Source organism: Penicillium concentricum (genome assembly GCF_028827145.1).
Source record: "Penicillium concentricum strain IBT 3081 chromosome Unknown utg000001l_segment0_segment0, whole genome shotgun sequence".
In the NCBI taxonomy this organism is placed as follows: Eukaryota; Fungi; Ascomycota; class Eurotiomycetes; order Eurotiales; family Aspergillaceae; genus Penicillium; species Penicillium concentricum.
In genome coordinates, this window is record NW_026622754.1 from 2,529,905 (window position 1) to 2,553,517 (window position 23,613).

Below are 23,613 nucleotides of genomic sequence, written 5' to 3' on the forward strand. Positions count from 1 at the left end.
CCATGATGGTTGTGCTCGAATCCGCGAAGAAAAACAGAGAAAAGCAAAAAAAAAGCAAAAACAGGTGTTAATCCCAAGAGGGAAAAAAGAAAACACCGAAAAGAACTCCCTATCCTTGTGGTCATTTCTCATGTCTTTATGCTTCGACTGCATGTTTCTGTTTTGCATGTCTTTATATTGTATCGCTTTGGACTTTTTTTGGCTTCTAGATTGGGTACATATGGCATACTCACTATCTTCGCTCTTTATATCTTCCTTTCTGTTGACTCTGCTACTTTTGTGCTTGTTGCTTCTTTGTTATACTCTAATACGCGGAAACCTGTCTATTGAATATTCTCCAAGTAGAAAAGTAGTGAAGTAGAACCATCAGACTGCGTCTTGATATAATAGGCTTGTAGTAACTAATATAAGTCAATCTGAAATGCCCGAAACTCGGTGGGTATCATCAATGCAAGGGATAGGCCTGCCACAACCAGAAATCAGGCCAGCTATTAAAGAACATGTATAATAAAACGACGGAGAACAATTGTTTAGCAGAATTTTAAACAGAATCTCGCGACCACGTCCCGCGCGCTCGAATCCGCTTCCCGTACCTGTAGAACAGATATGGGATTGGGATGAGAGCAACAGAAATGAAGCCCAGCACGCTAGCAGCCCAAGGAACACCAAGATTATGGAACATAGGGGTTGTGAAAAGCGGGAAACCGCCAGCAAACATCGAACGCAGGAAAGTGTTCGCAGCGATCGCGCTAGCGGAGTATTTTTGGAACGTATCAATGAGGTAGTTGATGGCTGCCTGGAAGATCGTGAAAAAGCCAAAGCCCATCATGACCGCGCCGATATTCGGAAAGATCCAGTGAATGTGTTTTGGACTTGTCCAACCAAAAACGAACATACCCGCAGCGAAGAGCACAGAGCCGATCATCATGGGTGGGAGACGAGCTTCGGGGATGGGGCGGTTGTTGTTCGCTTTGAAGCGTTTTATGTAGAACCTCTGGTTCGCAAGGTTGATGGTTGCGCCCATTAGGATGCCGACTAAGTAGGCGAGGAATGGTAGTGCGCCGATGACTTGGTTCCAGCCGCGGATTTCCTGGAAGACGATTGGGAAGGCTGCTAGACTGAGGTAGAGGATACCGTAGACGAATGATGCGTAGAGGGCGACGAGGAAGCAGATTGGGGTTGCGAGGAGTTGGAAGGGACGGATGAGGTATTTGTTGCCTATTTCTTTGAGGGTCACGTCCCACTCCTCGTGGCGGGCATGGAGGGCCCAGTTGCCGCTTTCGAAGCGGAGCCGGCGCGCTTTGTAGACTAGCAGAGCTGGTGGGTAGCTCTCGTCAACGAAGAGGAGGTCCATGGTTAGGAAGAACATCATCATGATACCAGTAATCTAGTAGATATTAGTATAGCTTCAACTTCCGCCTCCGAGCGTGCAATACTCACATATTCAGTCCAGCGCCATCCAAGATTGCTCTGAACGATGGCACCACCCGCTATAGGCCCAATGACAGGCCCACCCACCACGGCCATGGCATAACCAACAATGGCAGCTCCGCGCTCTTCGGCGGACCAAATATCACCCAGGACTCCGCCGGTGTTAGTAACAGGGGCCGAGCCGAAAAAGCCCGTAAAGAATCGAGTGATCATAATAGTCTGCACGTCTTTCGCGGTGGCAGTCGCGAACGAAAAGACCGCCGCGAGAAAATATGGCGGTAAAACTGCGGCTTTGCGTCCATAGAGCTCAGACAGAGGCGCCCAGATCAACGGGCCCAATCCCATGCCGAACAAAAGTAATGAGGTTCCGAGTGTAGCAACCTCATTTGAGACGCCGAACTCCTCGCTAATCTCTGCCTGACCCGTCGAGTAGCTAGCATCATACTTAGTTTAATACTCTATGAACCGTGAGGCTGAAATGGACTTACATTGAACTCGCCCACGTCGAACCTATTGATAAATATTAGCTCCATGATTCATTTCTCCGAGATTTCCCCGTTCCCGACATACCCATAGTAGTTAATCCATACAACACAGTTGTGATAGCCTTCTTCCTGAAACTCCAGTTCAATGGTCTATAAGGATCATCCGGCCCTTCGAAATCGACAATGACATCAGGACTTGTCTTGGTATTCGTGAGTGGATGATTGAATTGCGCCGTCTGGTCTGGGTCTCGACTCCGAATGCGCGAAACTATTGACTGCGTGCGCTGTTGAAAGGCCGAATACCCCGACGCCGCAGTACTTTGCTTTTCCAACGCGATTCCATCTGCCCCGTCGGCGCTGCGATGCGGTTCGATATCTTCGCTAGATATGCTGGTGCGATAATCATGTTCTGTCCGTTCGCCCATTATCACGCACGACTCATTGGTTGAATTGTCGCAGGACCAGCGTTTGAGCTGGGAAGGGTGGCAAATGGAATATTTGAAGTAGAACAAATTACGGTAAATCTAGAAATGGAAAAAAAATGAATCTCGGAGATAAGAGGTGGATATGACGAAAAGTCTCCGAGAATATGTTTGGAACTGTAAGGCTGAAAGATATCTGGGGATGTGAATTCGTTTTATTCCGCTTCTTCAAGCTTTCGGACCTCCGATGACAGAAGCCGTGATATCCGATAACTTGCAGGATCTGTCACCTGGCCGATCTCGGTGCCCAATGAGTTCTTGAGGATAGCTTTCTCTCGGCATCACCAGTGAAGCACCGAGGCGTATCATTCCTGCCCACGACCGTACTCTGTAGAAAGATATGGGAGCTCGGCCTTGGTGGCGATGGCGCCGAAGTGCCGACTGCCACATGAGTGGAACCGCTATCTGGGTCTGATGGGGCCAATGAAATTCACGTTAAAGCATTGACTTTTCATGTCTTGTCGATCGGGGGCACTGAATAGTACAATGGGGGTTGGAGGATGGAGGTTGAGGTTCAGGTTGAATTAATCCAGTGATCCTCGTATATCACATGACATCATTGTACTAATGTGAAGATGGAAAGAAATAGATGTAAAGAGAGACCTTAAAAAACTTCGTTAAACCTTTAATCCTAACATCTACTTATACTCTATGTGTATATGCTACACTAGGCATCCAGGGCAGTTATTCACAGGGACGTGCCTGAGGATTCAAATAGAAACAATAATCGCCATTAAACGGTCGGATGCATGCTCTCCCATTTGTTGACTGCTTCAAGCGCCGCAGTAACCTTGAGTCCAATACGAGCGTCGAGCTCGTAGGTCTCCCAGCGGGCAGCATAATCAAGGTATTTCTTGCACTCGACTACCTGCTTTCTCTCGGCCATTGTGCTCGGCTCCCCAGATGCCACAGACGCTTCGGCTTCGTCCAACGCCTTGGAGGAAAGAGTAATCCCATGCAGAGTTTGGTATGTGGGACGCTCCATCCAAAAGTTGGCGGCCATCTCGAAATTCGCAACTGGGTGAACCCAGTCATCCTTCAGGTGGGCCTTGAACAGAGCCTTGTCGTTGCACAAGACGCGGGTCTGCAGGATATTTTTCGCCTCATCATGTCTGCACAGGGATCGCAAAACGGCTGCCCGGAGAAGCTCCAGGATCGCCTTTTCTTCAGCCCCCTCGCGAGACCACGTCTTGTTTTTTTCGCTTTCGCACCATTCTAGCCGAGTCAAGGACTCTTCTAGCTGCTCGTCGGTCATGCGACTGTGTCCGTTCCAGAAGAAGATCATCTCTTCAATGGGGTCGACCCCAATCGCATCCACAAAGGGAACGTTCCATTCTTTGGCACGCGCCTCCCATTTGGCAAGCTTGCGAGTCACAAAGATGTCAAATGGCAGTTGTCGGGCCATGAATCGCTTTTTCCCGGCGAATTCGGGTGCCTTCCGCATGTACACGGTGGCTTTTTTGGCATGTTCCTCTGCAAGCTTTGGATCGTGTAGTGATTGCCGGTACAGGGCAACATGGCAGGATCCGGCGATGTAGTAATACAGTGAACGAGACCACGAGTTAAGTTCCACGCACTGAAAATATTAGCTTGATGGTTCAAAAGTCTTAGAAAAGAAAGTCATACTTCGAGGAATGCCTCAGCGCAGACATCATATCTGTGGAGGAACAGTGCGTTCAAGCTCTTTTCGAACACGCACAACCCCTCGACCTGCTTGAGCGGGCTCTTGATGTCCGTGGACAACATTGCCAGAGCGCTGTCCAGGTTCTTATTAGCGCCCAACATCCGCGATTCTTCAAGCATCCAGAGTCGGCTGTTGGGGAACCGAGACCGCATCTCCGCCAGCAACCCAGCCAGCCTCTCCTGTGGGTATCCCTCGACGTCGGTCTCGCCAGGAGTTGGGTCGGGCATAATATCGCAGTACCGGACAAAGCCATTGTAATATCCTAGGAGTGCCAAAGCAGCCATGGCACCAATTAGGTTGTGGAACTTGCTGGCTTGCCAGAGCATTCTCAGCCCTCGTTGCTTGTCACCATGGAAGCCAATAATGGAAAGAAGCTTGCTGAATGCGGGTGGAACCATGGAGATCAGTAGAAGCAGAATACCAAAGCAGAAGTTGGCACCAGAGTGCACAAAAACATCAATCTCGTTTTTGAAGATGTCCGAGTCGGGGTCGTGGTGGATATGCTTTGCAGGTGTGGAAGTGCCCGTTGAGGCACCTGGAGATGTCGCTACCGGGGATATCGCCAATCCATTCATTGACGAATTGAGCTCGGTTCGGTCTTTTGCGCTTTTTTTCGAGGAAAGACTGGCCGATTCAGACTTCGTGTCTGTGCACGCAACGCTCGAGCTTGTGAGATCACTCGCAGTTGGCAGTAGAACTTTGTGTATATCCCTCTGTTGCATAAACTTCTCTTCCATCTTCATGATAGCGTCTAGTGCGATATACGCCTTTCTCAGCCGATAGAATGCTTTGATGCTCTCTGTCAGGCTTTCATTCAGTACCCCAACAACCGCGTTCATCAATTGGGCGATTGCCTGGCACAATGCGTATTCGGTACCCGGAGCATAGATATCGGAGTGAAAGGCATTGGGTGCTTGGGCGTTTTGCTGGGCCCGGGTTTGGTCGTTGGCCGCGCTAGTTTCTGCTTCATAAAGGCGCTCGGATGCTGCGGGATTGTCAGAAACAGTGGAATTAGAGGATTAAAAAAACATGGACCTTGTCGCATAATCTCCTGCTCGAAGCCTAATGTCGCCCGGACGAATGCGACCACGCCTTTACCAAGCTATTCGATCGAGAGTCAGCTTCTTTTCTCAAGGTCCGTGCTACGTCATAGCTCATGGTGACAGCGACGATCACCCACATTGTGAAAAGACGAAGTGCCCCCGGAGAGACCAGCCTCCGCGCCATCAACATCATCGTTGAGAATCAGTGTTGCCGCTAGTTGGGCATACCATTAGTCGGTGCCTAAAGGCAGACATTTACCATAGGACATACCTGTCAACGCATCGTGCACTAACTCGGAATACCACGGTCAGCATACAATCAAACGACAACTATGCGCTCTCCTAGAGTATATCACACAACTCACAGTCTTTCAACTCAACCTGCGAGTCCACAGACTGCCCCGGCTTTTTGCCGTACAACCAGGACCCGACTCGCAACATGGCGAAGACCGCTGGCGTTTGAGTATGTGTAATGGATTTTCAATAGGAACACAATCCACGATTGTCTCAAGTCAGGGTCAGGGCAAGCCGAGCAAGCCGAAAAGAGATAGCACCGGATCGGGAAGAATGTCAACGGTGCGATAGCGGAAGCGCGATGGACGAGAACATCTCATATGAGAGAGAATAAGGGGGAAAGGGAAAACACAAAGTGGAGAGGGGAGGAAAAGATGACGGAGGAGGGGAAGGAATAATATAACAACACGTCGAGGCTGAGGCTCTCTCTCTCCATATTCTTTCCGCCGGTAGCTCCGCTACTTCTTCTTTTATAGTCAATTCGACATCTACCAAATTATTTCGAATTATCTTATAATATATCACTTTCTTCTATTCTCTTCTCCAATCTCACTATTCATGTTATCATTTCTTCCATTTAAATCCCAACGCTGCACTGTTTTCCAAGGTTGCCTCCCAACTACATCATCGTTATCGGCTTATCGCCGGTCTTACTAAGTAAAACCTCCGACCTCCGACTTCCAAGCTGCTACATCCACGTCCACATCTCCCATCCACCTGTGATCCTCCCGGTCAATCACATCTTTCACAATGTCAAACCCAACTAGCCAGAAGACCGATGCCACAGAGCAGCCCCCACCACAGGCCAAGCCCCAAGTCCTAGAGGAAGACGACGAGTTCGAGGATTTCCCCGTTGAAGGTATCGACTAGACCCTCAAGTGCTTCCCAAGAGCAACGAAGCTAACTCTACAACACCCAGACTGGCCCCAAGAAGAAGCCGAGCAGACCTCTGGCGCGACAGCAAATGGCGGTAGCGAGCACCTGTGGGAAGAGAGCTGGGATGACGATGACGCGGCGGAGGACTTCTCAAAGCAGCTCCAGTGAGTTCGGCTTTCCCTACACTTCCTCCACTTCAAATACCCTACACTATATTCCTTTCCTACAAATTCCCTTTCATCTCCCTATCTACACCGCCACGCTCGAACCCCCCACATCTCCAAAGCTGTCAGCTTCCCCTCCTTCACCGCACTAACACCCATCACCTCATCCAGGGAAGAATTGAAGAAAGTCGAAGCATCGGCTTAAATCTAAACGAACCTGGACAAGCGCACCAAAAAGAGATAACCCCCGCGTCGGGTTTCGGGATAGGTTCATTATCGAGTTGGCTGGCCATTTCATCTCGCACACTATACCCCCCTGTCTTTGGAACCAATGGGAGGAATCAGAACAATAATTGCCAACATGCATTTGTCGGGAGCTTGTCGGGGAAGAAATGAGACATGGTGCCTTTTGAACTTTTTTTTACGATTCATTACTCGGAGCGCTGATCTTGCTTTCGGGATTACTATCATGATGTTCTCTTTGATATTCCAATATCAATGCTTCTGATTCTGCGCAAGCCTGGGATTGGTATTTTGTAGGATGAACGGGAGTATCAGTGTGAGTTGCGAGGTGGAGTGAATGGGATTGCATGGTTCAAGCCCATATGCCACTGTGGCGTTGTCCTATTTATCCATCGTAGAGATTTCCTCTCGTCTATATACATGAGAACTGACCATGGAGATCTCTTGATGGCGTGATTAAAGCTTCGGTTTCGTACCTGAACACAACACTTAGTTATCCGATCTAAAAGCACAATAGAGGTATTTTTTAAAAAGATTGTTTGTAATTAAGGAAATTCATTGGCTGTGTACATTACAGTTTCATAAACATGCGGGACGAAAAAAGAGCCAATTTAGACTCTTCTCTCGCCGTCTATTTTTCATCATTTACTTACTGGACAGAGCAGCAACACCGGGCAGCTCCTTGCCCTCGAGAAGCTCGAGCGAGGCACCGCCACCGGTCGAGACGTGGGAGATCTTGTCCTCAACCTTGTACTTGGCGGCGACGGTCGCGGTATCACCACCGCCAATGATGACGATGGAGCCGGACTCGGCAGCCTTGACAGCGGCATCGAGGGTAGCCTCGGTGGCCGCGGCGAAGGGCTTGAGCTCGAAGACACCGGGGGGACCGTTCCAGAGGATGGTCTTGGCCTCACCGATGGTCTTCTGGTAGGACTTGACACTCTCGGGGCCAACATCCAGACCCATGAAGCCGTCGGGGATACCGGTGGCATCGGTAGCGGAACCAACGGTGGCATCGGCGGAGAACTTATCGGCAGTGACGTAGTCAACGGGGAGGACGATCTCGACGTTGTACTTCTTGGCCTTCTCGACAATCTCGCCGACAATCTTGCTGCCGGCCTCGTCGAAGAGAGAGTTGCCGATCTTGACGTTCTCAAGAGTCTTCTTGAAGGTGAAGGCCATTCCACCGGTGATGATGAGGCTGTCAACCTTGGGCAGGAGGTTGTCGATCAGCTGGATCTTGTCGGAGACCTTGGCACCGCCGAGGATGGCGAGGAAAGGACGGGCAGGGTTCTCGAGAGCCTTGGCGAAGTACTCAAGCTCCTTCTTCACGAGGAAACCGGCAGCCTTCTGGGGGAGGTCCACGCCGACCATGGAGCTGTGAGCGCGGTGTGCGGTACCGAAAGCGTCGTCTGAATTGACGTTAGAAATCAAAGAAGGACAGGAAATCGGAAGATTATGGGGTTACATACTGACGTAAACGTCACCGAGGGCAGTGAGGCCCTTGCGGAAGGCATCGACATCGGCCTTGTCGGCCTTGACCTTCTTGCCCTCGGCATCCTTGGAGCTGCCCTCCTCCTCGGCGTGGAAACGCAGGTTCTCAAGCAGAATGACCTGACCATCGGAGGCGTTGTTCACGGTCTCCTCAGTCTTGGGGCCAACGCAGTCCTCAGTGAAGGTGACGCTCTTTCCGAGAAGCTTCTCAAGGACGGGAACAACGGGCTTCAGGCTGTACTTGGGGTTGACCTTGCCGTCGGGGCGGCCCAGGTGGGACATGAGCACAACGGCCTTGGCACCGTTGTCGATGGCATACTTGATGGTGGGCAGGGCACCGACGATACGCTGGGGGTTGGTAACGTTCTTGTTCTCATCGAGAGGTACATTGAAGTCAACCTATTCCAGTCAGTTAGAGGCTGCGAGTGAAGCTCAATTGGCTGGGAGCTTACCCGGATCAAGACACGCTTGCCCTTGAGGTCGACATCAGTAATGGGGAGCTTGTTGGAGAGAGACATTGTAGGCTAATGGTATGACAATGGTAAGAGAAGAGAAGAGGAAAAGGAGGAGAAGGAACTAATCAGGCCACGGTGAGTCGTGATCAGTAAAGAGTGGAGGGGTTGGTTATGGTGGGGCAGGCCGGTGAAGAGGTCGCATCCGTAGCAACGAGGGTACCTGTTGATTATGTATTCGACCGAATAAGATACTTCCTTCAACTACAATGCAATCAGTGTTTGTTAAGTATTTTTAAAAAATCGGTACTTCCAATTCCCGTACCAAACTACCCCCGGAGAGCTAATCGGGCTGACGCGGGACTGATGTCAGAGCTCCCGTTGATACGGGGAAGGCCGGGCCATAAAGGTCCTCTTTAGCCTCGGAATCGGGAAATTCTGGGGAGATCGCCTATACTGCTGGGAATTTCCATAGCCGCTACATGCTTGGATGTTTTCCGAGTCCAACGATACCATGTGAAGCTCCAAAGATGGCTGAAAAGCGGAAAAGTGGAATTTTCCTAAAGCAACCAAGTCAAATCTCAAACATAATCAACAGCAAAACCCCAAGTTGGTCTTCCCAAATGCGCAAGATCCGACCTTTTGTAAGCCCTGTCCGTGGGTAAATATCATAACCATTTACATGAAAGTCAGACCGATCAACCGGTACGCCCAAACAATTTGGAAGAAAAGAGTGCAATTTATAGCCCGAATCGTTATCATCATGTTCGCTATAATAGCGTTCTATTGGGCCTCCTCGGCGGAGTTGGTTAGAGAAAGGTATGCGGTCCATGCAATTCCAACGGTTGAGACGAATGGCTGGGTTAGGAAGTCAGTGTGGGTCCTATCTCAACGAGACAACCTGGGAAACTCACAATCTGGAACTGAATGGGAATGACACGGAAGTTGAGGATCTGTACTGCCGGCCAGAGCACAAAGTTGGCTTTCAAGGTGGGCAAGTAGACATCACGGAACTTGTTTGTCAATGCCCTTCTACCACCACCCTCGGCGATCGTCATATAGGTGAAGAAGCACGCCAGACCTAGATAAATCAGCCCAATCCAAAAATATCCCAAAGCAGCTAGAGGCAGACCATACCGAATGGCGCAAAAATCAACTGGTCAAACGCGACACGCTTGAAAACGGGAGCCGTCGGGTTCATCTTAGTGAGCGGGAATGCTCTGGACAAGAATCCGAACCACTGAAACTGCAACGGCGCCATGAGGAAGCCATAAGACATGAATCTCGTCAGACGCTCGAAATCGAAAGATGGCGACGTATTCCGGGCATATCCCAGTTCCCCTGCAGCAGGGACCTTATTCTTGTCAAAGTCGGGGATCTCTATCGAAAGGAACTCGTCGCCGTTCGCCAGAGGTCGGCGGGTCCGGAAGGCCGTAATCAGCTGGGCAACGGTATCGGCAACACCACCAAGCACCTATATCATCCATTTTGTCAGTTATCCGCCCATACATTGTTCAATATCGCGACAAGCTTACGGCGTTGGTGACCATCGTCGTGAGCACTATTGATAGCAGTGATGTCAGTCTGTGATCTCGCGGCAACCGGCGGCATGAGGCTTACCTGGCCTTTCAGCATAGTAGGTATTAAATTTCGCAGCAATACGTGCTGCGACTGCCATCTCGACGAGGAACACAATGGTATGCAATAAAGGCTAGAAGGTGATGAGAGGTTAAGCGCTGTAAACAAATTGGGAGGAAACAGAATGCCAGATCTCAGCAAGGGGGAGCTAACATACCACGCGACCGTAAATGTATCTCTTATTTAGTCCATCCAGGACTTTCCGCTTCGCAGAGCAGATCATGTTGAAGGATGACGACTGGAGCAGAGTGATAAGCAGGATTTCTGGGAAGGAACTAGTGCGCCAGTATGACGCAAAGATCAAGGTGCAAAGTACCGACTCCACAGGTAAATATGAGCTGTATATTAAGCCCAGCCCCCCAAAAGAAAATCGTAGATAAGATGATATCGAGGAAAGAAGCTCCAAATTCCCTTGGTCTCCGCCTTTGTGACTAACAAAGTCACCTGGCCAACTACTACGTGAGTCGATTACCCTGTCATCTCCCACCAATCACGTTTGGAATATATGTCCACGGGTATTTTGCTATATCCACTCTATCCTATATAAGTACATACATTGAGTTGGATATGAATTATTCTATATAACTGCATTTCAGCCATATGTCCACCGGTTTGGACAGTTATGAATACTTTTCTTTGTCAACACTGTCCCCCTGGGGCCCCGGGGGCCAGTCTTGGCATTCTCGGTTTCCACCTTCCGAGTGTGGATCATTGTAGATCGCTGTTGTATACCATACTGTGAACAACAAAGTAATACATGTAGTATACCACCATATCTAATAATCACCATCTATGGTAAAGCTGGGTGATAGAGATACATAATAGACTCACTTTCTGTGAACGAATTTGTCCATAAAAAATAAACTCTGAAACTACTGATATATATATTGGTGGAACATCCTGGAGTCTTGGCTAGAATATGTCACCTATTTAAAATTAATAATTTATTTAGCTTGGGTTTATATAGCTCGGTAGTAGCCCCAGAGCCATCTTCGAGTACATTGTATGGAGTAATGGTTCTATTATCCTATAGAGGATAGAAAGATCACCGCCGATGTAGTTTGATATCACTTGCGCCTTTCTCTACATACAATATGCATGGTGTTGATCGTAGACAAATATCTCAATTTAATCCCAGGCTGCATTTAGTCACTATCAATCCAGAAGACCCGATGTTATTGTCATTCACTCTGTTTCCATTACAAAGTCAACAAACCGAGGTTATCTACAAAGGTAGAAGGGAAATCCATAAATACAGGCCTTTATTACATGTATAAAGGGATTATACAGCTTTACAATTTACTTCTGATGACTCCTATCATTAATAAAGTTGCAATAAGATCGGGGATACGGAATGGAGGCGTCTCGCGCTTGTCGGCAGAATATGCAGTCTCTATATCGGGCTTTTTGTGTACGGAGATAGGCTCTTCGGCGGATGCGCTATGGTTAGGAGTCGCTTCCTCCTGCGCATTCCCTTTATCAGAGCACATAGGGGTGGGAGTGGAGACAAAGAGTGTCTGAATTGCTATCCTTCATGGAGGGAAGTCTTCTATATCACATAATCCTGAATCATCCGATACACTACTACAATATATAATTGTCTGTGCTCTGCCAAGGCAGCTCGATGAGCTTGAGGGAACATCAATGTAACATTTTCAACCTAGTCTAGTACCCTACTAGAAACGTAATCTATTACCAGGAATGGTCATATTTTTTTATATATTGCTAAAGTGGGCAACATTGCTGCCGGTTTTTATACTGCATTATCATAACCCTGAATTTGTCTATATATACGGGTCTGTATATCTCGAGCTAGTACCATTGACATGGACAGCTTCGACTACTTCTGAGGCTTGATTGCAGTCGGAGCCTCGACATAATCGAAATGACCCAAGCCCGAGAGGAAGGACACGTGCTGTGGACCCTGGGGCATAAAGCCACCCAAGTTGAGGAAGTTGTGTGGGAAGCCGAGATCGAACTCGTAGCCCTTGTCAACCTCTGCCACATCCTCGGGAGTGAGCTCCAGGCTCAAGGCCTCGACATTGGCCTTGAGATGAGAGACTTTGTTTCCGCCAACCATGGGGAAGATATACGGAGCCTGAACCGGTTAGTGAAAGAAAGATTCATGACATCAATGTATATTTTACCTTCTGCAGTGCATAGGCAAGTGCAACGGACGTGATGGGGACTTGATGGCGCTTGGCGACAGCATCTAAGGCGGCCGACACCTGTTCTTCGCGGCCCGTCTTGACATGAGGCGTTTGACGACCACCCTCCTTGGGGGCGGCATCGGGTGAGCGGAAGTATCCTATAGTCATTAGTAAAAAAAAATATGTTCATGGTGGAGAAAGACATACCACTGCCGAGGACACCCCAGGGGTGAATAGCCATGCCTTCATCCCGAGCCATGGGGATGATATCACGCTCGAGATCGCGCATCATAGCCGAGTACCGACCCTGATAGACCGAGAACGGACGGAGACCGTGCTCGCGCGCATAAGCATTAGCCTTGGTGACGACCCAAGCGGGCGTGTCGCTGATTCCCAGATACAGGACCTTGCCCTGCTGGACGAGGGTATTGAGTGATTGCATCAGCTCAGGGATGGAGGTGGCAAAGTCCCACGCATGAACATAGTACAGGTCAATGTACTCGACCTGAAGACGTTTCAGGCTCTCGTCGACAGCCACGCGCATGCTCTTGGTGCCCGTGCCACCGTAGTTGCTCTGTTGCACGGACTTGCCGAAGATCGGGCTAAGCGTGTACTTGGTTGCGAGCACGATCTCGGATCGTCGGCCCGTCTTCTGCAGCCACTCGCCGATCCACTCTTCACTCTGTCCAAATTGGTACATGTTGGCGGTGTCGATGAAATTACCTCCCAGGTCGTAGTAAGCGTCTAGGAGCTCGAATGCCTGATCCTTTGTACATTCACCCATCATGCCTTTCCAGTTGTCACCCAGACCTGGATAACTGTTAGTATGTTTTTTTTGATAGGAAAAAAAAAAAGAGTTCTTACTCATGCCGCCTAGCGACAGCGGGCTGACACGCACCGACGCCGAGGGAGCCAGGAGACGGTGGCGGCCCAGGACACTCTTGGGAGGAGGGGGTGGAGGAGGCATTTTCTTAGATTGGATTGGTTTGGATGTGAGGTTTGTTGTAATAGTTGTAGAGCTACTCTGAAGTTTCAATTCACTTAATCTTGCTTTTCGAGGCTTGATTCGAATACCACAGCACAGAGGGGAGAAAGGCATCGCCTTAATAGTTTGAAGCCGTAACCCATGGTCGGATGGTTAATCCCTTTTGAGATTTATTTTGGTGTTGCATCGGCCGCAAATGCCTAACTCCTTGTCTTTCCCTTTGTTGTAGTTGCAGTGCTTCTGTCGGGGTCCGATAGTGCATGGCTGGGTCGGGTTTTGCCGGGTTTTGCACTGTACAGGCGACTAACGTACCCCTGTCACCAGCGTCCGGTTTTTGGGTTAACGACGCATTCCTGTATCAAGCGCTTAGCAATCCAAGATCGGTATTTGGGATTTAACTAACTCCGGTTTCTCTCTCTGGTCGAAATAAACCGGGGTACGATGATGCATGAAGGTCGGCATTAGCAACCCCTGTCGGGGTGGCCAACTCTTGTTTCAACTGCTTAGAAATCAAGCCAATGAATTATTTTTGATTAAATTTACGATAAATTTTATGAACTGGCTGAATCTAGTTAGGTAGATTCATTTACTTAGAGCTCTAACATTGTATCTTGTGGTAAAATAGATAGTGCAAATTGAGGCAAAGACCGAAAGATGACTATGCGTAATCTAAAGACGTAACGATGGATTATTTCCTGGTCCCCAGAACGAGCACCACGGAAAAGGTGACCTTCTGCTTTCCGCCCATCGCTGCCCGAAGCTCCTCGCACATCGCCTCAACCTCCGCATAGCTTTCCCCGGCTTGGCCCCGGTAGTGGGGGTACACCGAGTCAAGGTAGGCCTTGACATTGTCAGCATCCCACTCGTGTGCCCAGAAGTCCCGGTCCACGATGTCATGGGTGATATCGCCCTCTCCGCGGCGATCGACGGGGTGAAATTCAAAGTCGAACCCATCGGGACTGTTGAACAGCAGCGGGTAGTCGCAGTTCCACTTGTGGCGCTCCACATTCTCCCAGTCGCTCGCCGGTAGGGCAATGTTGTCTAGGAAGCTAACGAGACCTTCAGCTCCGCGTCGGTGGAAAGGTTCACCCGGGGTTCCTTGGAAGGGAAGCAGGAATTGGCAGATGCGTGTCGCCATGCGATCGTAGATTGCGTCGCACACCGGGTCTTGGAAGATAGGGCGTCCGTAGAAGTAGATGGCGACGGTTCCACCGGGGCGAATCAGGGTGTGGAAGGCCTCCAGGGCTCTGGGGGCATCGAGGAGGGGCATGCATTCGCTAACGACGAGGAGGTCCGTATTCTGCAAGTTCGTGGGGATACCAGCAGTGACGAGACCCTCAGCGGGACTCCGGACGAAGGTCATTCTCTTCAGGAGGTCCGGCGAGATCAGCTTCGGTGCTGCGTCCAGGGCCTGCTCGTTCACATCCGAGCCCACCACTTGATCATAGTACCGCGCCAGTCTTGCCGCGATATTTCCTGGTCCCGTGCCCACATCGTGTGCCACTTCCATGCGACTATCACCGTGGCTCGCATGGTATTCATTGATGAGGCGGAAGAAATCTTCTGACGGGCTGGGACGTGACGCAATGTAGGATTCCCAGAATGAGGCATCGCTGCCTAGGGCAGCGGTGGTGAAAGGCGTCTCAAGCCGAGTCGATGTCTGTGACATGGTTAGATTGAAGAAGGTTACTGGAGTTGACTGTTTCTTTTTCTAGTGAAGCAGAGATTGTAATGACCGTCTAGGCTAGAGGTCTGCATTTTATAGATTTAGTCATGTTTCCGAAAGGAGCCCTGGAGAATGTCGAGAACGGTGTTCAATTAAAACCGGACCCCGAGCCCTAGGCATCTTCTCTCACTGAGACTGCTGGTTTTGGTGCGCCTTGCATCAATACGCGGATTATTTTTATGGATCTCCCAGCCTGTTTTAGTCTAGATAAATTTTACAAAATATACTTGTACACCATAGGCGAGGGATTGTCAGCTCCCTGGCTTCAATACCCATACAAATCATAGACATCAAGACTACCCCGAATATTTGTCTTGGCCATATATCTATATTCGAAAGTTGTAGTCATATCTCCGACAATTGAAGGATTCCCGAAAGGAAATTATAAATCGGATCCCGAGTCCTGGATATCTTTTCTTATATAGACTATTGGATGTAGTGAGCTTTTGATATAGGGACATCGATACCAAAAAGTGACTTCCATTATGTTCATACAACGACTCCTACTTCTGGGGATCTTCCTGTGGCCCGTCTCGGCCCGGCCGAAGTGTGTTCATTCACGACATGCGAGAGATTGCTGGCTCCCTGGATTCGATATTAATACCGACTATGAAAAGAAAATTCCCCCTGGTAAACTAGTTGAGGTAATGCTTTTCATTCCTCTTATGACTATGATTCTCATTTTGGGCTTCTACAGTACGACCTTACCGTGTCCAACCAAGTCATCTCTCCGGATGGATACCTGAGCGATGCAATGGTGGTCAATGGTATGTGAGCTTTTATTTATAGTTCCTATCAATGACTAACCCCCATAGGGCAATTCCCCGGACCAACCATTGAGGCCAATTGGGGCGACACTCTGCGTAAGTATGTCGATCTCTTTTGCTGCATGGAGCTAAACATGGGACAGGGATCACCGTCCATAACAACTTGACCAACGACAATGGCACCGCCATACACTGGCACGGAATCCGCCAATCCATGACAAATCATTTGGATGGGGTTCCAGGCATAACTCAATGCCCAAGCAAGGTGGGACTTCAAAATTGCAACCGACCTCGGCATCAAAGGGCTGACTCTCTTTTAGCCAGGATCGTCGCAAGTCTACGAGTTCAGAGCCATGCAGTACGGCACCTCGTGGTATCATTCCCACTTCAGTATTCAGTGTAAGAGATATCTTATCATTTCCTCTACCAGGTTGTTGACTAACGAAACTTTCCAGACACGAGTGGGGTTTATGGTAAGGCACTGCACTTGCCAGATGGCGAATAGTAAATACTAACGCAGACAGGGGCGATGGTAATCCACGGACCAAGTAGTATGGACTACGATGTCGACCTGGGGCCGATTCTCATAAGCGATTGGTACCATACCGATGCTTTCGAACTGTATCCTATCGAGATCCTGACACCAGAGGCCCCCCTCCCAGAGAGTAATGTCATGAATGGCAAAGGAGTCTTTGATTGCGATCCTGTCAAGGACCCCAGATGTACTGGAAAGCACGAGCGACACGAGATCACCTTTAAAAAGGGGACCACATACAAACTTGGCTTGGTGAATGGGGGAAGTCTCCTCACGTACAAGTTTTGGATTGATGGGCATAAATTCACAGTCATCCATAATGACTTTGTGGCCATCGAACCGTATGAGACGGATGTTTTGATCGTTGGCATCGGTATGTTACGTACGCCCTGTATCTATGTTTAAAGCTGACCAATTTCAGGACAACGCTATGAGATTCTGATCGAAGCGGATGCCGATTTCACCCACGGGACCAACTTTTGGATGCACGCCAACTACTGTGACATTGACACTTGGGAGTCCCGACTTGGCGTCATCCGATACGATCCCCGGAATACCAGTGATCCCTATACGCCTCCTGTGAGCGAGCGGCACTACGGATTCGGTTGTCAGGATCCCCCACCAGAGAAACTCGTTCCTATTGTGAAGAGGCAGGTGGGTAGAAACGTGAACAGCTTCGATACACCTGACTACCTGCGCATTGGATTACAGGCGTGGCCCAACGTGACGGATCCCAACTCACGCATCCACACCTGGCTCCTAACCAACCGGAGCATGTATATTGACTGGACCGATCCCAGTATCAAGAAACTCACCTTGGACGCCGATCCTGAATTCCCACCCGACACGACACCCATCACGCTAGACTTCCCGACTGGGGACTGGGTGTACTTCCTCATCCTGAACAACTACACTTTAAGCGATGCTGCCACGCCCCGAACCATCCCTCGGTCGGTCCATCCTATCCACCTGCACGGTCATGATTATGTCATTCTGGCCCAGGGCGAGGGACCCTTCCCCGACGACTTGGTTCCCAATCTGGATAATCCTGCCAGGAGAGACGTGGCCAATTGTCCCATTGGGGGGTATCTCTGGATTGCTTTCCAGATCAATAACCCCGGTGCCTGGCTGATGCATTGCCATATTGCTTGGCATGCCAGTGCGGGACTCGGCCTCCAGTTTCTTGAACAGCCCAGTAAGATCAAACCCCTGATGAAGAAGGCCGGGGTATTGCCCGAGCTGGAGCATCAATGTAACGAGTGGACGGAATGGTATAACACCCAGAATATGAAGCATAACACGACGCAGGAGGATTCAGGAATTTGATTTGGGACTGTGTATGTTCAGATATTTGACTGCTTCTGCATTTCAGAGAAGCATTAAATCTACAAGTCTATGGGTACCCACGCTCCCTCCAGGGCGCTGGTTAGTTAGAAACTTGTGTTGAAGATATTATATGAGCAAATACAAAGACCTCCCTTATCACCATCACCATTTCCATGTATTCATCAGGAACATAATGAGGCTAGAGTAAGAAAAGAGTAACAGAAGCGACTAATTTGTCGAGGCTACATTCCTAGCCATAGATATAGATGGCTTTTACGAGCAAAGAAGAAAGAAACTGACGAAGCCGTGAATCAGGCTCTACATGGGGGATCAATAGAAACATGAGAACAGACATCCATCTGTTAACTTACCTTTACTTCCTGTCAGATTCGGTATCTTACCTTTCGGTGTTATGTTTTCTCGTATTTCCAAAGGGTGAGATCGGGGAATCTCCTATACGAGCCCCGAGGGCAAATGATGACACCATCGGTCACCGAGTCCCTCGGACCCTCCAGGGCTCCTTCGGAACCTTGGAAGGTTTCCCCGGGTTCTGGAAGCCGATTGTTCCTGCATCCACGTGTACGAACACGTGGAACTACCCGTACCCGATCTGTACATTCGTGCCTGCATCTATATATAACCCAGACACAGGAATGGAAATCCAATATCCAAAGAACAAAACAAAATGAAGGCCCTTTTCTTCCAAGGCTTGCTCGCCATCATCGCGGCAATCCCAGCCGTAGCTCGGCCGCATCCAGACTCTAATCCAGACTATGTAATTGTTGGTGGAGGGCCCGCTGGCTTTGTCCTGGCCGATCAGCTCTCGCAAAACCCAAATACGCAGGTAATTCTGCTGGAGGCCGGACATGATGGCATCGATGACAAGAACATAAACAGTGGGTTTCAGGTCCAACAAGTAGTGAAGAGTTACATCTAATCTTATTCCAGCTCCTGCATACTATCCTCTCATCTCTGGATCTTTCTGGGAGTATTCATCTCAGCCAGACCCCAACCTCGACGGTCATGCACCAGGCCTCCAACAGGGCCGGGTCTTTGGAGGGGGTACAGCGGTCAATGGCATGGCTTACTGCCGAGGCTCTGCCTCTCTCTTCGATGAATGGGCCCAACGGTCAGGCAATCCGGGGCTGGCATGGAACTCGCTGCTAGAGGATTTCAAAGCCACAACCCATTATACCGACCAACCAGCCGACTATCCCCAGATTGTCAACAAGTCTGCTTACGGCAAGGGACCACTGGAAGTCAGCCGAGTCGCGACAGGCACGGGCTTTGACGAACCCTTTGCGCAGGCACTGGAAAGCTCCCTCGGCGTGCATGAGGTCGATCTGAACGACGGAACCGGACTGGGTTTGAGCAAAGGGCTGCAATCAATTCGCGCTTCTAACCGCACACGGTCCTATGCACGCAATGCCTTTGGTTTCCGGTTAGAAACCAGACCCAATGTCCAAATGATCTCAAACGCGTGGGTACAGCGCATCGGATTCGCCGGCCACAAGGCCATCAACGTCACCTACCTTGATACCGTGTCCAATAAGGTCCACGTGCTCCCCTCAAAGGAGATCATCGTCAGCAGCGGAGCAATCAACACACCCAAAATATTGAAACTTTCGGGCGTCGGACCCGCCGCGGAGCTCTCCGAGCTAGGCATCCCCGTCGTGGCAGACATCCCTTCTGTTGGGGCCCAGCTCTATGACCACCAATTCGGAGTCGTCGAGGTTGAAGTCACGAGTGACATCATGACCGTCTGGCAATGGGCTACGAATTCCACTGAAAAGGCCCTGGCAGAGGAACAGTACAAGACCGATGCCTCGGGTCCCCTGGCTCTAGACAACGGACTACTCTTCGCCACCTTCCGCGTGCCAGACTCCGTCTTCGATGGCATCGATGGCTCCCACTATACCTCCTTGCCTGCAGATCGCCCGCATGTTCTGATGGAATATAGTACTGTGCCCTTCATCGCAACCACTCCCAACATCAGCACTGTCACGGCGTGGGCGAGTCTCGTTCAACCCGAGGCCGCCGGGACCGTGACTCTCAACTCCTCCGACTACCGCGACGCCCCGATGATCAACTCCAATTACTACGGTTCCCCGGCTGACAAGGCCGTTATGCTTTGGTCTTACAAGAAACTGCGCGAAATTATGGCCTCTGATCCCCTCAAATCGGTCGTCATCAAGGAGTGGTATCCCGGCCCGAATGTCACGTCTGATGAGGACGTCTGGTCTGCCATCCAGAAGCAATCATTTTCGTTCCACCATCCGGTCGGCACGGTTCCTATCGGTAAGTCTCTGGACAAGAACTGGAGACTGAAGGGTCTGAAGGGCATCCGCGTTGTCGACTCCAGCACCTTCCCATATCCGCCGACTTGTCATCCGGAGGCATCGGTGTATGCGCTAGCGCATCGCGCCGCGGCAGATATTCGCCTAGCAGATAGACGTCATTGATTATCATTAGTTACTATACACCGTACAGTTGTTATTACAGATTTATCGGGGTCCGATATCGTTCGATGGTCAGTGTAGAGAGCTATTTTGTGTATACGTATGGAATCTTCCGAGATATCGGGGTTCGATGTCGGGCTCCGGTGATCGTACGATTCAGTATTTAGGACATTTATATACCTAGACCGGATACATAAGAAGTTTAGTTATGCGCCTTCCCTCTGGTGATCTCAATAAACTGATTCAAATCGAAAACTACGCACAATGTCATCGACAGCTCTCTCTCCCGTACCGTCCTACGATATCTCAAACCTATCCGACGAGCGTTCCAGGACCCTGCATGCTTTGCTTCAGCAAGGCCATGGGGAAGTTGCCCTACTGCTTGGACCAAAGCTCCTCTTTCACAGTCATGTTCCCCATGTAAGTCATTGCTTATTCTTTATCATATTTTTGGCTAATCAATTTAGAAACTGGGATCCGCCTACTGTCTTGGTGCCTCTGTCGACCAGATGAGGGAGATGTATCAGACTGAAACGGTGGGACTAAACTACGAGAAAAAAGAAGATAATGATCTCTTTACCCGGGAGGCTGTTACTCGTGAGAGTTGGCAGGGCTTGATAAATAACAAGACGTATTTTTATCATCTTCAACATTCCGAGTCCCATCTAATCCAGCTCTTAGCTATACCCTCTCTTTCACCGAATTCTTTGATCAAGAAGTCTCCCAGAGCAATGGAGACTGGAAATCAGTGGTCAATCAATATCTCTTTGACTCATCCAATCCATTGATCAATGGATTTATCGGTGGCTGTTAGTTTAGTACTATCCTCTCAACGAAAGAGTAAACTAACCAATTAGTGGGTCATCCCTTGATCCATCTCGCCTACGCCTACGAGCTCCAATGTCCTCAGGTGGCAACTGAAGCACTCAGTCTGGCCTGCACAGAGCGGGACTATACGTTCAGATTCATGGACCTGCCACCCTCGGGTGTGAATTCCTCCCTCAAGGAGATCTTGACGAAAGTCCACGTCGACCCCCGCTTCGACAATCTGTTCGATCTCCCCGGCTACGCCAACATCTTCGCCGTCTTTGGTGCAGCAGAATCCGCTCTCTTGGAGCACTGGCAGGCCTGGGAGGTCAGCGATCCGGACCGCCAACTGGAGGAAATTCTCGACCTGGCGGTCTTGCTAACCATCTCGACCCCAACCCCGGAACATGAATACGACTTTTATTTTGCCCATATGTTGACGGTGGGACACGCTATCCGAGTGCTTCTGCCTCACTTTCCGTCGGAGTGGGTAACTCCTGTGATCCGGCAATATTGGATGTTTGTGTTGTATCTGTATATTGCCCAGTTGAGGCCGGATATTTCCCATCTGACGTTGCCGTCGGTCGTGGAAAACGAGAAGGATTGGGATTATGTGACGGCCCAGGCTTTTGTTGGGGAGTTTGGGTATGACTCCCATCGTCTGAAGGTTTTGAGGGCTTTGAAGGTTGCCGAGGAAACTTGGGGCTGGAAGAATGGTCAGTATCTGGCGAGTGCCGTTCAATTTCTTCAGGATTTTAATGGGTGGACGGGCTTTGGGATGGGAGTTGATGGGGTTGAATAGCTGCACCTAATTGGAATTTTGAACGGCTTCTGCACAGTTCATGGATAGATAGGTGTCATCAACCTTCTGTCTGGGCGCTATAAACAGCCCCAAGGTTGGATCGCGATGCAAAGTGTAAGGGACCTTTTGGCACTGAGATGATCCCCTCTTACGGGCGCATACAGCGCTAAGTCTGACAGGGGACTATACATAGGAGATTGCCTAAATTATCGCTTTATAGATTATAAACATCACGTCTGGAAGCTTTGGAATTATGGCGACACTTCCCGCAACGCTGTTTGGGCTTATGGCTTGATACCCGCGAGATGAATGCACTTGATGTGAATTTGACAATCTCTACAATCCATAAGAAGGAAGCCATACTGGCTGGTTACTAGGATAAGATCACAATCGCAAGGGGCCGATTGGAATCTGCCGTCCTTCGTTTTGTGGAAGTTGGAGAAAGTTGGAGGATGTTGGCCCAAAGGGCTGACGGATGCCTTTACTTCTACAATAGGAAATTGCGCTCAACGAGTTGTATAGACAACTGCTCCGATTCCACCGACATGATTTACAACGCTTGATAGGGAAAGATGAGAAAAACATGTTCTAACTGAATCCAATTTTCACAATTAAGCTCCCGACTTAGGCAAATAAGCATGCATCCAAGGAAAGTAGTGGCTTAACAGACCACACAGGATAGTCAAGGGCGTTCCCGACGGGAAAGCAGCACTCCGTCCCGTGTTAACGACACTGACATTCTTCAAATCATATCGACCATCGACATCCTCAACAGCCTCGACCATAGCCGCAGCCAGGTCAATGTACGCGATAAAAGATGACTCATTGTCAAAGTCCAGCCGATACCCCCGCGGCTGATCGAGTGCCAAACCACCAGGCTTGATATAGATTGTAGTCAACCAGTCCTCCTGCTCACGCAGGAACTTTTCCTGAACGCGCAGGTCGTCGTAGACGTAAGATCCGGCGCGGATCATGATAGGATGGAACCACCACGGCATGTTGCGCGACAGGTGGGGATCGATAGTGGCGGACGAGAGAACTACCAGCTTGGGCATGGGTTTTGGGTTCATCTTCTTCAGAACGGAAACCACCCCACGGGCTGTGTCCTCGGCCACTCGACACCCGGGTAGATTGTCGTTCATTGTGACGACGAGGAAGATAGCCTTGCATCCGCGGATGCAGTCGCCCAATAACTTTTCATCGCTGATTGAGCCTGCGAAGACTTCAACTCGAGGGTCTTTGACCTCGTCTGGGAGTTTTTTCTCTAGTTTCGCCTTGTTGCGGCAGTAGGCGTGGACTGAGGCATTTGGGTTCTGAAGTAGAATCTGGATGAGGGAACTGCCGCAGTTTCCTGTTGCTCCGAGGATGGCATAACTAGAGGTCATATTTTCTCATCAATTGGGGTGAGATTGTTGGGCGGAATGCGTGTTGAAGCACTCGCGATGGCTTTGTAGAGTATCATGGTGCTCTTCATTCTCGGTTGGCTTGCATATCCATGTTAAACGGAGTCCGGTAAGTTCGGGATAATAATCCTGACATTCTTGTCCCTCTCACTCAATCAAGCGGTTTGGAAATCAGGTAATCTCAGAAACTAAAATTACCTTGAATTGGTTGGTCGAGCTGCAAGGGGGAACATTGTCGGGTTCCGATGGTTAGGTATCGGATCCCGACATCGGTCATTGAAGTCGGGCTCTCCACTTGCTACTGCACCGTAGTGCTTGAACTTGGATTAAGGAATGATAATTGTATATTCTGACAGTACCTAGGTAA

At 49.7% G+C, this 23,613-nt stretch overlaps 11 protein-coding genes across 11 annotated transcripts; 4 read left to right on the plus strand and 7 right to left on the minus strand.

Annotated features, from left to right (window-relative positions):
* Positions 1-541: 541 nt before the first annotated feature.
* N7517_000945 (MFS transporter) lies at positions 542-2,341 on the minus strand (the record flags this gene model as incomplete). Its single annotated transcript, XM_056718675.1, has 4 exons — positions 542-1,387; positions 1,441-1,864; positions 1,920-1,941; positions 2,002-2,341. The coding sequence occupies 4 exons, from the start codon at positions 2,339-2,341 to the stop codon at positions 542-544; spliced, it is 1,632 nt and encodes a 543-aa protein (XP_056582810.1).
* Positions 2,342-3,131: 790 nt separating this feature from the next.
* N7517_000946 (TTC39/IML2 family protein) lies at positions 3,132-5,566 on the minus strand (the record flags this gene model as incomplete). The annotated part of the gene is made up of 6 exons (XM_056718676.1): positions 3,132-3,974; positions 4,025-5,067; positions 5,118-5,184; positions 5,263-5,339; positions 5,397-5,414; positions 5,491-5,566. 6 exons carry the CDS (start codon positions 5,564-5,566, stop codon positions 3,132-3,134), a joined length of 2,124 nt encoding a protein of 707 aa, XP_056582811.1.
* Positions 5,567-6,169: 603 nt separating this feature from the next.
* Positions 6,170-6,664, plus strand: N7517_000947 (proteasome regulatory particle lid subunit SEM1; the record flags this gene model as incomplete). The annotated part of the gene is made up of 3 exons (XM_056718677.1): positions 6,170-6,278; positions 6,339-6,459; positions 6,631-6,664. 3 exons carry the CDS (start codon positions 6,170-6,172, stop codon positions 6,662-6,664), a joined length of 264 nt encoding a protein of 87 aa, XP_056582812.1.
* Positions 6,665-7,347: 683 nt separating this feature from the next.
* pgkA (phosphoglycerate kinase pgkA) lies at positions 7,348-8,731 on the minus strand (the record flags this gene model as incomplete). Its single annotated transcript, XM_056718678.1, has 3 exons — positions 8,649-8,731; positions 8,175-8,595; positions 7,348-8,114 (listed from the first exon to the last, which is right to left on the minus strand). Exons 1-3 carry the CDS (start codon positions 8,712-8,714, stop codon positions 7,348-7,350), a joined length of 1,254 nt encoding a protein of 417 aa, XP_056582813.1. The 5' UTR covers positions 8,715-8,731.
* Positions 8,732-9,431: 700 nt separating this feature from the next.
* On the minus strand, positions 9,432-10,509 carry N7517_000949 (Mpv17/PMP22 family protein; the record flags this gene model as incomplete). The annotated part of the gene is made up of 6 exons (XM_056718679.1): positions 9,432-9,506; positions 9,563-9,729; positions 9,786-10,122; positions 10,184-10,209; positions 10,269-10,359; positions 10,444-10,509. The coding sequence occupies 6 exons, from the start codon at positions 10,507-10,509 to the stop codon at positions 9,432-9,434; spliced, it is 762 nt and encodes a 253-aa protein (XP_056582814.1).
* Positions 10,510-12,126: 1,617 nt separating this feature from the next.
* N7517_000950 (uncharacterized protein) lies at positions 12,127-13,403 on the minus strand (the record flags this gene model as incomplete). Its single annotated transcript, XM_056718680.1, has 4 exons — positions 12,127-12,384; positions 12,434-12,594; positions 12,644-13,246; positions 13,301-13,403. The coding sequence occupies 4 exons, from the start codon at positions 13,401-13,403 to the stop codon at positions 12,127-12,129; spliced, it is 1,125 nt and encodes a 374-aa protein (XP_056582815.1).
* A 706-nt stretch (positions 13,404-14,109) lies between these two features.
* On the minus strand, positions 14,110-15,090 carry tpcM (methyltransferase tpcM; the record flags this gene model as incomplete). Its single annotated transcript, XM_056718681.1, has 1 exon — positions 14,110-15,090. One exon carries the CDS (start codon positions 15,088-15,090, stop codon positions 14,110-14,112), a length of 981 nt encoding a protein of 326 aa, XP_056582816.1.
* A 754-nt stretch (positions 15,091-15,844) lies between these two features.
* tpcJ (oxidoreductase tpcJ) lies at positions 15,845-17,775 on the plus strand (the record flags this gene model as incomplete). Its single annotated transcript, XM_056718682.1, has 7 exons — positions 15,845-15,914; positions 15,963-16,010; positions 16,058-16,179; positions 16,235-16,313; positions 16,370-16,387; positions 16,439-16,822; positions 16,871-17,775. Coding segments are annotated over 7 exons (1,626 nt in total), but the record flags the coding sequence as incomplete, so codon positions are not given.
* Positions 17,776-18,460: 685 nt separating this feature from the next.
* Positions 18,461-20,237, plus strand: N7517_000953 (GMC family oxidoreductase; the record flags this gene model as incomplete). The annotated part of the gene is made up of 2 exons (XM_056718683.1): positions 18,461-18,671; positions 18,724-20,237. The coding sequence occupies 2 exons, from the start codon at positions 18,461-18,463 to the stop codon at positions 20,235-20,237; spliced, it is 1,725 nt and encodes a 574-aa protein (XP_056582818.1).
* A 261-nt stretch (positions 20,238-20,498) lies between these two features.
* Positions 20,499-21,843, plus strand: N7517_000954 (questin oxidase family protein; the record flags this gene model as incomplete). Its single annotated transcript, XM_056718684.1, has 4 exons — positions 20,499-20,654; positions 20,702-20,865; positions 20,916-21,043; positions 21,092-21,843. 4 exons carry the CDS (start codon positions 20,499-20,501, stop codon positions 21,841-21,843), a joined length of 1,200 nt encoding a protein of 399 aa, XP_056582819.1.
* A 611-nt stretch (positions 21,844-22,454) lies between these two features.
* tpcG (oxidoreductase tpcG) lies at positions 22,455-23,228 on the minus strand (the record flags this gene model as incomplete). The annotated part of the gene is made up of 1 exon (XM_056718685.1): positions 22,455-23,228. One exon carries the CDS (start codon positions 23,226-23,228, stop codon positions 22,455-22,457), a length of 774 nt encoding a protein of 257 aa, XP_056582820.1.
* Between the last annotated feature and the right edge of the window lie 385 nt (positions 23,229-23,613).